The 16,014-nt window shown below is 35.4% G+C and overlaps 3 protein-coding genes across 3 annotated transcripts in view; 1 reads left to right on the top strand and 2 right to left on the bottom strand.

Annotated features, from left to right (window-relative positions):
* Positions 1-16,014, top strand: part of LOC111623897 (AT-rich interactive domain-containing protein 2-like) — a 243,928-nt gene that overhangs the window by 93,324 nt on the left and 134,590 nt on the right. The window lies entirely within an intron of this gene.
* On the bottom strand, positions 6,436-9,520 carry LOC111623905. Its single transcript, XM_023366637.1, has 2 exons — positions 9,486-9,520; positions 6,436-9,449 (listed from the first exon to the last, which is right to left on the bottom strand). Exons 1-2 carry the CDS (start codon positions 9,489-9,491, stop codon positions 6,492-6,494), a joined length of 2,964 nt encoding a protein of 987 aa, XP_023222405.1. The 5' UTR covers positions 9,492-9,520; the 3' UTR covers positions 6,436-6,491.
* On the bottom strand, positions 12,931-13,668 carry LOC111623907. The gene has a single exon (XM_023366639.1). It carries the CDS (start codon positions 13,498-13,500, stop codon positions 13,072-13,074), a length of 429 nt encoding a protein of 142 aa, XP_023222407.1. The 5' UTR covers positions 13,501-13,668; the 3' UTR covers positions 12,931-13,071.

The raw sequence follows: 16,014 nt of genomic DNA, 5'->3' as shown, positions 1-16,014 counted from the left end.
TTTTCTGGTTGCATTTTCCTGTTCAGTATCATGAGGCTCGTTCCATTTTAAATTTAAATGCCATCCAGGTCCTAGGGTGGCAATTTATCATTCTTAAGGACAACCAACTCAAACTGGCAGGGTTTTGGAATAATAGTGACAGCAACTTTTGTAATAATTTAGTGACAGCTATGTTGGCCAACTTCGTGGCAGTCACGGTGATTGTTATAAAACTCCTAACCTGTGAATTGTTGTAGGTTCAAGTTTACTTTTTATTGGTAGATTTGTTGAGAAATCCATCAATTGCACTAAGTAACAAATTGGATGATTAGAATCACATTTTGGTCTCATGATGGAGTAATAGAAAAATAAAAATAGAGATTGGTGCTAAAAGTTGGTAGCTGGCACTGTGGTCAATATTAACAAAACTAATCTACAGTAGAGCCTCGATTATCCGACCCCCAATTAACCGACACCTCAGTTAACCGACCGTCCTAGTCGGCAAATTTCAAATGTCCACTAGTGATGTGGCGCTACAATATTTGGCTATGTCTTGGTTACTTTAATATTATTTTTACATGTTTTAGCTGGCAACACTCATTCGACCATGAAAGGGAGCCAGTATTTAAACGAGGCTTAATTTTGTAATTATGAGTTGTTGTTTGTTTTGTGAGCAATAAAATAATTTAAAAATAATTTTTAACGATACAATAGCGACGATTATTATTTTAAAAAAATTTTTGTTAGGCTTAACATTGATGAAAATTCAACGCAAAGTAGGTTAATAGCAATATACTAATTACATGGGATATAATAATATACTACACTAATAATGGATTTTTTCATACTTTTCGGTTATCCGACTTTTCAATTATCTGATTAACCCCGGTCTCCAATTGAGTCGGATAATCGAGGCTCTACTGTATTTTAAAAAAATGCAAAATTGTCTTTTAAGTAATGCATAATTAGCAAACAAAGCATGAATTCAGAGTGGTGATGAGCAACAGATTGTCCAATTAGTTAAGAAAAACTAAATTGCTAGATTGCCTGTAAATACTTGACATATTTGTTGCTTGCCTTTCTGTATACGTAACATTGTACTTTTGCCATCCTCTGGACCTGAACCATTGCACCTTTCTCAAATATCTCTTCAGTGACATTATCTACAACATAATGTCACTTAATGCTTGCGCGGAGTTATGCAGAGGTATAAAAGAACGCACCCTTTATTTCATTAATGCTTTTGATGATCCTGATTGTATAAAAAATTTCTATCTGGTCTCTCATAAAGCAGCACTCTGTTGAGCTTTATGAATTCTACTTGTATCTGTAGCCACAAAAACAAGTAGAATGCTTGCGCGGAGTTATGCAGAGGTATAAAAGAACGCACCCTTTATTTCATTTTATGTTGTACAAGGGTTTTACATAATTCCCAAGTATCAAAATAAGCTTTTATTTGATACTTGAACAGAACTTTTTGCCTCAGCTGTTTACTCAAACTAAATCTTAGTTTCAAACCCTCTTTAAATTAATATATATATTTTAGTATGGTAAAAACTAACATGCCTGTTTATCCCAGGGAATGCCAATTTAAGTGAGGTTATACATCCCTCTCCAGAGGATGTGTGAAACTCAGACAACAGTTTTTATTCTAAAATTAAAACTCTCAGCACTACATCAAAAATTAAATTATATGTTTAATTTTTGCATTTTGTTTTCTTTCTAACTGGAACTTTCATGGAATACTGAAAGTGCTTTTTTAATGTTTCTGCAGTTTTGGATGAAATTACAATAAAATAAACATATTAAATTTCAGACACTGTAAATTATCTCAACTTACAAAGATTAACATTTTCTGTGTGTGAAATATGAAAGGAAGGTGTTATCTTTCAGGGTCAGGANATTACATAGACTCCCCAGCAAACTTTCGCTCAATATCACCAAATCGATTACTGAAGCACCCAATCCAGATGTATAAGTGAAGTCCGCTGGTGAATCAAAAGGATAATGACCATTTATTATGTATAAATTATAGGATTTCACCAGTTCAATAAGCAAATTCCCTCTTTTATTACAAATTTTATCGTTTGATAGTCGAATATTCGAAATCACATCACCACCACAAATAGTATCCATAGTCAAACCAATTCGTGCATTAAAATCACCCATCATCAGAAAATCATAATCTGATGTATAATCAGAAATTAAATCNGATCACCTGTGTTCTGCAGACCACAGGGGTAAGATTATCAGTGCAGCCTATTTACTACTACTATTATTACTAATACAGGTAAACCCCATATAACACGGGAGTTACGTTCCAAAAAATTGCCATGTTATGTGAATTCGTGTTACACGAAACAAAGAACTAGTGCAAAAAGGGGGGTTAGGTTCCAAAAATTAAAAAACATGCTGTTAAATCCTTATTTAAATTGGATTTATTATTTATTTTTTTCATAGGTGAAATACTTATTTATTATTTAAATAAATATTTTACCAGAGGATTATTCATCCTATATGATGATCTCAGCATGAGCATCATCAACTGATAACAGTTTTTGGGTGTGTTCGTTAATAGCAGTCACTCTGCAACGGAAGGGCGCTGTTGTTTGAAGGCATTTAGGAACGACGGTGAAAGAAAGATGGCGGCACCCACGCTATCGATAGTATCGTGATGGAGGAATCTATAATTCTAAAATGAGCTTTTAGAGGCAAAAGAAGGGTCCCAATTGTAAAATTTAACCATTAAATGGATTATTTATTGAAAGAGAATTCAAAGTAGCCACAAAAACAAGTAGAATGCTTGCGCGGAGTTATGCAGAGGTATAAAAGAACGCACCCTTTATTTCATTTTATGTTGTACAAGGGTTTTACATAATTCCCAAACTCTGTTAGAGTGAACCCATGCTATAAAAGCACTGTGTTATACGGGGATGTTCCCAATTCTCAAACTGTGTTAGAGTGAATTCGTGCTATAGAAGTGCCATGTTATACGGGAGTTACCTGTACTAATAATCTGCTAATTGTTTTATTGTAAACAAAACACTTTTTCAGTCAAATTACAATGCTGTTCTTTTATTGTACTCTGAAGAATTTTTTGTGAACATTTATTTAACAATTAGTTTTGTTAGATTCGATTAATTTTATTTTTAGTCGCAATTTAGCCAGCATGCCAGTTTCCCCTGGTTATATGCAACATGCCAATCAATCCACAGAAATACAGTAAGATAAATAATTTACTTCAAGGTGAAATTATTGATTACATAAGAAAAATAATTTGAAAAAAAATAGGAAAAATAAAAAGCATGTAGATTAACTAAATTGGCTGTTTATAACAGTCAACAATGTTGTTTTAAACACTTAATGTTAACTCTTTAAACTTTGAAAATTTAGTTTACCTGTGTACCTGGATATGAAATTGTTTTTACCACTCATGCTTGGCCTTAGTGGTAGAAAGAATTATTCATTCCAGTAGTAGAAGAGTTCAAATTTGCTTTAGGTGGGAGAATGGCATGCAGGAAGAATGAGGACTGTCTTGCTGCTATTATTTGTACAGTAGTTTCTGTTATTATACTTTTAATTTTATTGCTGTTTTGTAATATTAAAAAAATGCTTATTTTGTATTTTTTAATTGAAATAAAATTAAAAACATTACCAAACAATTGCCTAAATAATCAGGCTATAAATAACTCCTCTAACTTTAATGATTAATACAAAATAATGTGGTACTAGAGGTAGAAGTTAGGCACCATCTTTTAACTAAGTTAATAATTATAATTTTAATAATTTATTAAATAATTTAGAACCATCTGGAAGAAAAGAACTGACCTGGGGTAGGACTTGAACTTGCAACCTTCAACGTGTTTGCCAGATGTGCCACCCAGATACCAAACAGGCCTTCACTTCCAGATGTATTTAAATTTTAGATATAACCTTATGTGGTTAATCATGTCATTGGCTGGGGACAACTCATATGCTTACAGCCTAAAAACAACTCCACAATAGCACTCAGCCAGCTAACTGTGCGATTAACCACATAAGGTTATTTCTAAAATTTAAATACATCTAGAAGCAAAGATGTTTGTTTGGTATCTGGGTGGCACATATGGCAAGCTCACCATACAGCAGGTGGAAGTTGCAGGTTCAAGCTCCGCCCCAGGTCAGTTCTTTTCTTCCAGATGGTTCTAAATTATTTAATAAATTATTAAAATTATAATTATTAACTTAGTTAAGAAATGGTGCCTAACGTTTACCTCTAGTACCAAATTACTTTGTATTAATTATTAAAATTAGCGGAGTTATAGCCTGATTATTTAGGCAATTGTTTGGTGATGTTTCTATATGCATATTGGGCTTTGCAATGTTTGATATACTGAAATAAAACTAGTTTTGTAAGAAGTGGTCATTTCTAAATAGTGAACTAATTTATACTTAACTAGCAAATGAGCCCAGCATTGCTCAGACATTGTTACTTTTATAGCCGATTTCACCTGTTTTCACCAAGTGCAATAATTAGATTCCCTCTCTTCCAAGACTAATTAGAAAATTTTTAGATATGTTTTTACCACACTGAGATAATGATAATTAATACTCACTGCAACCACTAACCGGTGCGTAGTACCACTAAGTGATAATAAATGTTTTCGTAACTCTTTCTGGGTTCTTCTTCAGGTTTAATAAATTCAAAAATAAGCTGAATATTCCAGAATCATTCATAAATATAAATTTGAACATAAAATTGAACATTAAGACAAAGTTTGAATAAAGCAAACTTATATACTTCTAAATATCACTTATGGTAGCTGTTATTTCGTTATGAATGTATGTCTCTTTAATCTGACAAATTGCTGTATTTGATAATCTACCGAACGTAATTTGTTGGATTAAAGAGACATACATTCATAACAAACTTATATACATGCTCTTCCTGTGTCAACTTTATATATGATGGAACACTAAATATTGTTGAGAATTTTTAGAAGGGTCTAAATGCATAAAAGGCATCTAAAATATTACAGTAAAAGCCAAGTTCTTCGGGGTAATCCTTAACTCTCTCTCTCTCTCCTGCAGTAGGAATTTCGAAAAACCCCTTCTTAATGTGCATTCTCATGGCATATCCTATTAAAATGCAAAAAAAGTGCATTTAAAATTGTATAGTAGAAGCCGAGTTTTTCACACTAAGCCTTAATTCTTTCCCTGTAGGGGGGAATTTTGAAAACTCTCTTCTTAGTGTATGTTTTCATGATGTACCCTAACTGTGTACCAAATTTCAACTTTCAACTCCTAACTGTTTGGGCTCTATTGAGCAGTTATTATCTTTGAGCAGTTATCATCATCATTATCAACCCATCTCAATTATATTATAAGATTTGCACTTTGTTAGCAATTTCTTTAATTTTGTTGAGGTTTGAGAGTATTAATTATTCTTTTTATCTGTTGGTTGTGTGGCAATTTTTTTTTTATAATAATTTACTTGTTCCATTATATATTCTGTATTAATTTGAAAATGACTTGTCAAATAAATGAAAATAAGGAGAATATTGAAGAGAATTTTGTATGAAAATCATAGTGATGAGGAAATCAGTGATGCAAATGATAACAATGGTGATTTCTTACTCAAGAATGATGAAGAATCAGATACATCTTATAAACAAAAATGAACTTCACTGTTTGAGAAGAAAGAAACCAAAAACTTTGCCTACGGTCAATTTTTTTCACAAATAGATTAAAACCATTTTGGCCAGTCTCATGTTTAAAGAGTTAATCTATGAAAAAATAAAAGTTATCTTTAATAAATCTAAACAATGTAAAATTAATGTTAAAAAATGATGCAAAACATCAAAAATTAGCAAAAAACAATAGAAATAGTTGAAAAAAGTAAATTGGCCAACATATTTGTCTCATGGACTTAACATTGTACTTTTGCTACTCTGTCACTCTTGCATCCTTCTCAATATTTTTTTAGCAACATCACCTACAGAGTAATGTTGCTAAAGAGAGATTGAGCTTTAATTTCATAACTGAACCATATTTTTAGTCACAGCCATTTACTCAAACTAAGTAAAAATGAAACTCTAAAATATTTATATATTAATTAAAAAATTTTCAACAGCTTATAACTAAAGCATTGAAATTTTGAATCATATTAATTTTTGTTGATCTTTAATGGACTGTAAAAATATGAAAGTACTGTGGTTTTGCAAAAAAAGACGTTTAATGTGGAATGAAACACTGATACAAAATGGCAGCTACAAATGGCCATTACAAAACTACTCTCATTCACAAATTTTTAAATTAAAAAAAAATTTTTTTTATTACAAAAATACAGTGGCGCTTGAGGCGCTAACATCCCAGCCCGCATTGAAGTAATACTTCAATAAACAATGTTAAACAAATCTAAATTTAATAATTACAACAGAAATGGCACATGTAGGTCACCAAGACAAACCACATTTTCTTCCTAGATGGATGGTAACAGGCACAATTTGGTTATGCTTCATTTAAAAACATCCCTAGGCATTTTCACCAGAACCCCTCTTCATCTTTCCATCAGATCGTTTGATTACTTCTTGTACTCGGCCCATCGACCAACTACCGGGTGGGAGATTTTCATCCTTTAAGAGGACCATTGAGTTTGGTGTTATATTGTCTTTCTCAAATTGCCACTTATGTCGGGCCTGTAAGTTGTTTAAGTAGTCCAATTTCCACTTATGCCAAATAACTTGAACAAATTTAGTTAACATTTGCCATTGAGACAAATAATTATCTGGTTTACCAGTGAGATCTGATTCAGGTAGGCTAATCAGAGGTCTTCCGATAAGAAAGTGTCCTGGAGTTAGAACTTGGAAGTCGCTTGGATCAGAGGACATAGGAGTGAGCGGTCGGCTATTCAAAACTCCTATCTGTGTGGTGATGGTTATAAACTGTTCTATAGTTAGATGCAAGTTATCCACGGTTCTCTTTAGGTGATGTTTAAAGGACTTGACTCCTGCTTCCCAAAGGCCACCGAAATTTGGTGATCTAGGTGGTATGACCTTCCAAGTGACTTCCTTGCTGGTGAGATAATCAGCTAAACTATCAGGATGTGCTCTTACGTAGTTATGTGGGCGTTTCAACTCCGCACTGGCACCCACAAAATTTGTGGCATTATCTGTCCAAATTGATGCACTTTTACCCCGTCTGCTAAAAAATCTTTTCAAAGTTGCTATCATTGCCTCGGTTGTTAAGTCAGTAACTACTTCAAGGTGAATTGCCCTAGTCACAATGCAAACGAAGACTGCGACGTAGCACTTGTGATAGATGCCCTTTCTTTGTCCTTTATATTTAATAAGAAAAGGACCACAAAAATCAATCCCTACATGTTTGAAAGGGGGATTTGGAGTGATTCGCTCTGAAGGAAGATTTCCTAGGATTTGTTCCATGCCTTTGGGTTTATTTCTAAAGCAAACGATGCATTCATGTACTACCCTTCTAGCCAGGTTTCTTCCACTTAAAGGCCAGAATTCTTGTCTGACGAGATAAAGTAAAGTTTGCGCACCAACATGCAAATTTTTCAAATGATAATATCTCATAATTAAGTAGGTTAACTTGTGATTTTTAGGTAGCAGAATTGGAAACTTTTTGTCAAATGGTAAATTTGAATTGCTCAATCTACCGCCGACTCTCATTAGGCCTTGTTTATCTAGAAAGGGATGCAATCTGCTTAACTGACCCTTCGTTAGATTCCTTCTCATTTGCAGTGTTTTTATTTCTTCGGCAAAGGCAATTCCTTGTACCTTGCCGATCAAATAAATTTTGGACTCCTGGAGTTCTTCCCTTGATAAAGGTCCAGATCGACGAGTTACATGCCTTATGTTATGTAGAAACCGGAAAATATAACTGAGTATGCGAATTAATTTCATATAATTATTATTAAGTTCAAACAAGGTATTGTCAAGGTCAGAGCTTGACACTGACATTAAATTAACGTCCGATTGGTTTTTAAGCTCAGATAGATATTGTTCATCTGAGGAAGTGTCGATGGCATATTCATCCTGATGTTCAACGGATGATGCTAGTTGAGATTGCGGCCCACTCCACCATAATTCCATGGATAGTAGATCTTGCGGTTTTAAACCCCGAGAAACTACATCTGCAGGATTGGAGTGGGAGGCTATATGTTTCCAGTGACAGCCTTCAGTAATAGATCGTATCTTTTCCACTCGATTCGCAATAAAGGTCTTCAGGCGATATGCGGGAGTGTTGATCCAAGCGATGGCAATAGTTGAATCTGTGTGTAAGATCACCTCAGCTATATCCATTCGCAGACATGAGCGTACTTTCTTGATCAGCTGAGACAGTACAAGACAAGCTGATAGCTCTAATCGAGGGATTGTAATGACCTTAAGAGGAGCAACACGAGATTTACTAGCAATAAGTCGTGTCTTGCCAGCTCCATCTTCCTTTATGCAATGCATGTAAACTACTGCTCCATAAGCTGACTCCGAAGCATCTGCATATCCTAGCAAGACAGCTCTTTGAAGGGGGTCTGTCAAAATATATCTAGTAATCTTAAGGTCGTCCAAGGCCTTCAAGGACGATACAAAGTTCACCCATTCATAATTAAGGTTTTCTGGTAGAGTATCCTCCCAATTGAGCTTACTGAGCCACAGTTTCTGTAGAAAGATCTTTGCTCGAATTATAACTGGTGCTAGAAGACCCAAGGGGTCATAAAGCCTGGCGATGACACTCAACACTTCTCGTTTCGTATAAAGCAATTTTTCTGGAATCGATACCTTGAATATGAACTGATCTTCAACCGGTTTCCAAATAATGCCTAAGGTTTTTACTGTTGGTTCCGCACTTGAGGAAAAGCAATGCTCTTTATTTTCTGGTGAACTGCTGTTCATCAATTTCATTGAATTAGAATTCCATTTGTGTAGTGTCATTCCACATGTGCTCAACATATTGCACAACTGAGATTGTAGTTCGAGGGCAGCATCGAAATCTTGCTCACCTGATACGATGTCATCCATGTAGACATCTCGTAATATGGTTTTAGAGGCCAGAGGATAGCTTGCTGCTTCATCGTGAGCTAACTGCTTAAGAGTTCTCACCGCAAGAAAGGGAGCACTGGCGGTTCCGTAAGTCACAGTTTTCAGTCTATAGGTGACTGGCATTTCATCTTCCTCGTTCTTCCAAACAATTCTTAAGAGATCTCGTTGCGAGGGCTCAATTAGAATTTGACGAAACATTTTCTGGATATCTGCTGTAAATGCGTACTTGTATTTTCGAAATCTTGTCATAATCTCGAAAACATCTTCCTTTACTTCACCTTTCAAGAGATGATCATTTAAGCTCAGTCCAGAAGTTGTGGGAGCAGATGCGTTGAAGACTACCCTTAACTTTGTAGTGGTTTTGTCTGGTCTAAACACACCATGATGCGGAAGGTAATAACATATGGGGTTTGCTACCTGATCACCAGAATGCTCTTGCACCTTTTCCATATGATCCAAATCCAAATACTCCTTCATGAAATTCTGATATAACTCCTTTAACTGATTGTTCCTNTTCCTATCAATCAGTTTAAGTTTTCTATCCTCGTCAGTATCAATTAATATTTCAAAATTCACCATATGATGATCAGACATGTAATCATCCGAAATAACAAAATTACATAGACTCCCCAGCAAACTTTCGCTCAATATCACCAAATCGATTACTGAAGCACCCAATCCAGATGTATAAGTGAAGTCCGCTGGTGAATCAAAAGGATAACGACCATTTATTATGTATAAATTATAGGATTTCACCAGTTCAATAAGCAAATTCCCTCTTTTATTACAAATTTTGTCGTTTGATAGTCGAATATTCGAAATCACATCACCACCACAAATAGTATCCATAGTCAAGCCAATTCGTGCATTAAAATCACCCATCATCAGAAAATCATAATCTGATGTATAATCAGAAATTAAATCATCCAATCTTGCAATTAATTGTTCAAAAATAGGTATATGAAGATAGACCAAAATAATTATCATTTCACGCAATCTCCCACTTTGCCTCCGATTAAATCTCACTTTAACGACCATCATATGTTGCCCTGACAGAAGCAAGTTGACTTCTCCCAAGTCACCATTTATACCCAAAAGTAAGCCCCCCGAAGGTCTACCTCTCCCCACATTTTTTGTGGCCAATACCTCAAAAACTTTAAATTTACAGTTAGTACTTTTAACTCTCGAACATAAAGAAACTGTAGACCAGGTCTCGGTCAATCCCAAAATATCAGTTCTAGAAATATGTTCAACAAAACCACTGTCATTCAGATTAGTCAGAAAGGCACCCTGGGAGTTCCATGCTGAAATCTTTAATCCAACTGTACACTTCCTTGAATCGAAGAGGGAACAATTTGAGAATCTACCACACGGTTTTCCACTAAAAAATCGAGTTTCAGTAATTCTCCTCTAGCCAAATCATAGGTAAATCTCTCAGAGGCAACCTGTAAAACATCAGCCAACAATCGAACTCGCCTGCCTTCCAACCTATAAGCATGTAGAAATGGCAAAAGCTTTCTCCGTCTCAATCTTGAGCGCCAGCATAAATCATCAAAAATTTGTATATTTTTTAATGCCTCGTTACCTTTTTTCTTTCCAAGATTAGCAAAAATCAATTTCTTGTCTGCAAATGATTGCAACTCCACCAATACCGTATCTGATCGATTAAATTTCACTACCTTAACCATTGGAATAGGTCTTGATTCACCTGTCAATGTATAAAATAGGTTTTGCACCTTCCTATTCAAATCAGAATCATCATCAGTCAAACCTTTAATTAAGATATTTTTCTTTCTCATTTCATTCGATACCTTGTCCAAAGAATGTAAAATCAAACTGTTTTCCCGTTGCAAATCGTCTTTTAATTTAGAAAACTCTCCTAGTTTGACTTCTAACTGAGTTAAACGCCGGTCATGATCATTATGTAAATTAGCCAACCAATCTATCTTCGTAACAACCTCATTTAACGTCGAAAAAAGCTTATCAAATCGGTCTTCCAAATATGAAATAACCTCCCCAGGAATAGACTTACTTGACTCTAACCTTGAAGGGAAGAAATCTTCCAATCTCGCCATTTTCAATGAAGGTTCATTCGGAGATCGATGTCGTTTTGCTGTGGATGCCGATGAGTGAATCTGAGATTGCGGCGGAGTACGATCAACAGGACCAGGATTTAATTCTATCCCGCCTAAAAATAACAACAACTCAAACACCTTAATCCAAAACTCGATATTTTCCATAATTTAGGCTTAAAAGAAACACACAAAAAAGTTCACCAACTTGCTCAACAGCAAGCAGCGCCCCCCTATAATTAATAAGAAAAGGACCACAAAAATCAATCCCTACATGTTTAAAAGGGGGACTCGGAGTGATTCGCTCTGAAGGAAGATTTCCTAGGATTTGTTCCATGGCCTTTGGGTTTATTTCTAAAGCAAACAATGTGCTCATGTATTAACTTTCTAGCCAGGTTTCTTCCACTTAAAGGCCAGAATTCTTGTCTGATGAGATAAAGTAAAGTTTGCACACCAACATGCAAATTTTTCAGATGATAATATCTCATAATTAAGTGGGTTAACTTGTGATTTTTAGGTAGCAGAATTGGAAACTTTTTGTCAAATGGTAAATTTGAATTGCTCAATCTATCGCCAACTCTCATTAGGCCTTGTTTATCTAGAAAGGGATGTAATCTGCTTAATTGACCCTTCGTTGGATTCCTTCTCATTTGCAGCGTTTTTATTTCTTTGGCAAAGGCCATTCCTTGTACCTTGCTGATCAAATAAATTTTGGACTCCTGGAGTTCTTCCCTTGATAAAGGGCCGGATCGACGAGTTACACGTTTTATGTTATGTAGAAACTGGAAAATATAACTGAGTATGCAAATTAATTTCATATAATTATTATTAAGTTCAAACAAGGTATTGCCAAGGTCAGAACATGACATTGTCATTAAATTTACGTCCAATTGTTTTTTAAGCTCGGATAGATATTGCTCATCTGAGGAAATGTCGATGGCATGTTCAACAGATGGTGCTAGTTGAGATTGTGGCCCACTCTACCATAATTTCGTGAATAGTAGATCTTGCGGTTTTAAACCTCGAGAAACTACGTCTGCAGGATTGGAGTGGGAGGCTATATGTTTCCAGTGACAGCCTTCAGTAATAGATTGTATCTTTTCCACTCGATTCGCAATAAAGGTCTTCAGGCGATATGCGGGAGTGTTGATCCAAGCGATGGCAATAGTTGAATCTGTGTGTAAGATCACCTCAGCTATATCCATTCACAGACATGAGTGTACTTTTTGATAAGCTGAGACAGTACAGGACAAGCTGATAGCTCTAATCAAGGGATTGTAATGACCTTAAGAGGAGTGACATGAGATTTACTAGCAATAAGTCGTGTCTTGCTAGTTTCATCTTCCTTTATGCAATGCATGTAAACTTCTGCTCCATAAGCTGATTCCAAGTCATCTGCATATCCTAGCAAAACAGCTCTTTGAAGAGGGTCTGTCAAAATATATCTAGTAATCTTAAGATTGTCCAGGGCTTTCAAGGACGATACAAAGTTCATCCATTCATAGTTAAGGTTTTCTGGTAGGGTATCCTCCCAGTCGAGCTTACTGAGTCACAGTTTCTGTAGAAAGATCTTTGCTTGAATTATAACTGGTCCTAGAAGACCCAAGGGGTCATAAAGCCTGGCGATGAAACTCCATACTTCTCATTTCATATAAAGCAATTTTTCTGGAATCGATACCTTGAATATGAACTGATCTTCAACCGGCTTCCAAATAATACCTAAGGTTCTTACTGTTGGTTCTGCACTTGAGGAAAAGCAATGTTCTTTATTTTCTGGTGAACTACTGTTCATCAATTTCATTGAATTAGAGTTTCATTTGTGTAGTGTCATTCCACATGTGCTCAACATATTGCACAACTGAGATTGTAGTTCGAGGGCAGCATCGAAATCTTGCTCACCTGATACGATGTCATCCATGTAGACATCTCATAATATGGTTTTAGAGGCCAGAGGATAGCTTGCTTCTTCATCGTGAGCCAACTGCTTAAGAGTTCTCACCACAAGAAAGGGAACACTGGCGGTCCCGTAAGTCAGTTTTCAGTCTGTAGGTGACTGGCATTTCATCTTCCTCGTTCTTCCAAACAATTCTTAAGAGATCTCGTTGCGAAGGCTCAATTAGAATTTGACGAAACATTTTCTGGATAGCTGCTGTAAATGCATACTTGTATTTTTGAAATCTTGTCATAATCTTGAAAACATCTTCCTTTTCTTCACCTTTCAAGAGATGATTATTTAGGCTCAGTCCAGAAGTTGTGGGAGCAGATGCGTTGAAGACTACCCTTAACCTTGTAGTGGTTTTGTCTGGTCTAAACACACCATGATGCAGAAGGTAATAACATACGGGGTTTGCTACCTGATCACCAGAAGGCTCTTGCACCTTTTCTATGTGGTCCAAATCCAAATACTCCTTCATGAAATTCTGATATAACTCTTTAATTGATTGTCCCTTGATATACTTATATAACGAATGAACTGGATAAATATATTAGTAATAATTTTTATTAGCTGGATTATTAAAGGTGTGTGTCCCTTGATATTCTCTTCCATAACTGATTCAATCTCCTCAATGCTAATTTCCTTTACTCTCCCACGTTTTGTATGTCCTTGGTTGCCATCTGCACAATGTATCTCCTATCCTCATTACGTCTGCGAGTTCTTTGATAATGATCTTCGCAATACTCCTCTTCTTTATTCATCAAACTTGGAGTCTCTGCTAGAGTCTCTATTTGCCAGAACCTTTGTAAAACTTATCAACTGGCTCTGCCTCTGATATTAGTCCACAATATTGAACTTGATTATTAGATTCTGTAGATCCAGTTGCAATGTATCCAAAAACTGTGTTGCGAAATGTTAGGTTATTATTTCATGATGGACGAATTTGATCGTTCTTAACTATTTCAAAGAATGCTTCAGCTCCAATAAGCATGTCAATCTTGCCTGGTGTAGCAAATCTTGGATCAGCTAACTTACATGGAATTTCTGCTAATGTGTAGAGAGGAAACAGGGACTAAATCCATGATCCTTGGCACCACTAAGAACTCTAGCTTCTTAGAAAGAGATCCATTGCTATTTATTATTGTGGCAGGCAGCTTAAACTTGATCGAGGTTTTATTTCCACTTATACTGGAGACTGTGAGATCGATTCTTTCTTGCGGGGTACCCAGATGACTTGTGAAATCTCTAGTAACGATATTTGACATACTGCCCGAGTCCAATACTGCACACGCTTGAATGATGGCTCCAGTAGTATGATTTAAAACCCAAACCATAGTGGTCAAGAGAATTACTGTCTTATTTCCATTGTCAATGCATGACAGTGAGTGAGGTATATTTTCATGAAACTCTATTGCGTCTGGATTAAGATCCTGCTTGATTGGAGTTGGTTTGCTGTCGACCACTGGCACATTTGAACCAGTCATAGCTTGTTTCTCTCGGTGCAGTAATGTATTATATCACTTTCGGCATATCTTACAGCATCTCTTGGAGTTGCAATTGGATAACTTATGCCGATTCAATCTCCTCAATGCTAATTTAAGCAATTGAAACAGAGGTTGTTTTTGGCCATAACATTGTTTCTTTGGGAGGCTTCCAGCCATAAAAAGGAATCGCAAGTGTAAACAGGATGATTTTGTTTACATAAAATACAATAAGACATAGAATTGTTACATTTCACGAACAAGCTATTCAGTTTAACTCTATCTTGACTACACCTTGGTTTCACGAACATGGTCTTATTAATATTTTCTAAAATCTGAGAACGCTTTTTCAAAAATGAAATTAAATTATCTAGCTTAGGAAATTAAAAATAAAAAACCATTTAACTATCCAGCGTAATTCTTTAATAACATAAAAACGTTTTCAAATGCATTGAGCGTTCATCATCAGTTATTTCTCTAATTCGAAATGGGAAATTCGAAAAATTGATAATTTTTCGAATTTCAATTCACGTTCAAATTTCAATTTCCTGTTCAATGCGTTTGAAAACGTTTTTATGTTATTAAAGAATTAAGCTGGATAGTTAAATGGTTTTTTATTTTTAAGTTGAATTCTCCAGTAAGCAAGTATACAATTATTTATAGCTTAGGAACGCCATTTGAACTGATACTGAACTCATACTGTTTTAGAGTCTCCTTATCCAGCTTCTGAAGTACGATATTTAAAATTAAGATATCAGAAAGCTCATTCCTTTCGTATCCTAAGACTTTTAGTGCTCGCATATTGCTATTGATGCTATCAATTAAACTCCTCAAACCCCTTGCTGACTCATAAGATAATTTTACAAAGTCCAGAATTGCATTAACATGGATTTCTACTATTAATTTCTTGTTTTCATACCTTTCTTGTAGCACTTGAAACAATGAAACAAACGAATTGTTTAACATTTCTAAACTCATAGCTTCCCCTATGAGAACAGCCTTCAAATAATGTAGTTTTTGTTCTGCCGATAGTTGCTCGTTTGACGAAATGATATTATCAAATCGCATTTTAAAGTTACTCCATTCTTCATATCTTCCAGATAATTTTGGTAGAGGAATCTCTGGCAACTTAATATTAACGGAGTTATTTCGAACTGCAGGGCCCTGAATCACCGTGACCACGGATGAATCTGCTTCTAATCGTTTAATATGAGACTGGTTCTTAAATTTACAACTTATAATTTTGTCCTCATATTCTTCACTATTGACTATCTCAGTGTCATAATCAGTTGGGCTAGTAATGAAACCCTCAATCTCCCCATTCAAGGTTCTCAGTGACTCTTCCTTTCGACTCAACTGATCCAATATTTCTAGATGAGTTTCTGTCTCTCTATCATTGCTTTCAATTAAACTATCGATTTTACTAATTAATTTTGTCACACTAGCTCTTATTGAAGCGTGTGTTTTCTTTAATTTCTTGAGTTGATCCATTTCAAACTGTCTACCACAAA

The sequence above is a fragment of the Centruroides sculpturatus genome, unplaced genomic scaffold (genome assembly GCF_000671375.1).
Source record: "Centruroides sculpturatus isolate CEXI.00-Female unplaced genomic scaffold, Cexi_2.0 scaffold250, whole genome shotgun sequence".
Taxonomy (NCBI): Eukaryota; Metazoa; Arthropoda; class Arachnida; order Scorpiones; family Buthidae; genus Centruroides; species Centruroides sculpturatus.
Note: the sequence above shows the minus strand (reverse complement) of the source record. Positions and strands in the feature narration are given on the sequence as shown.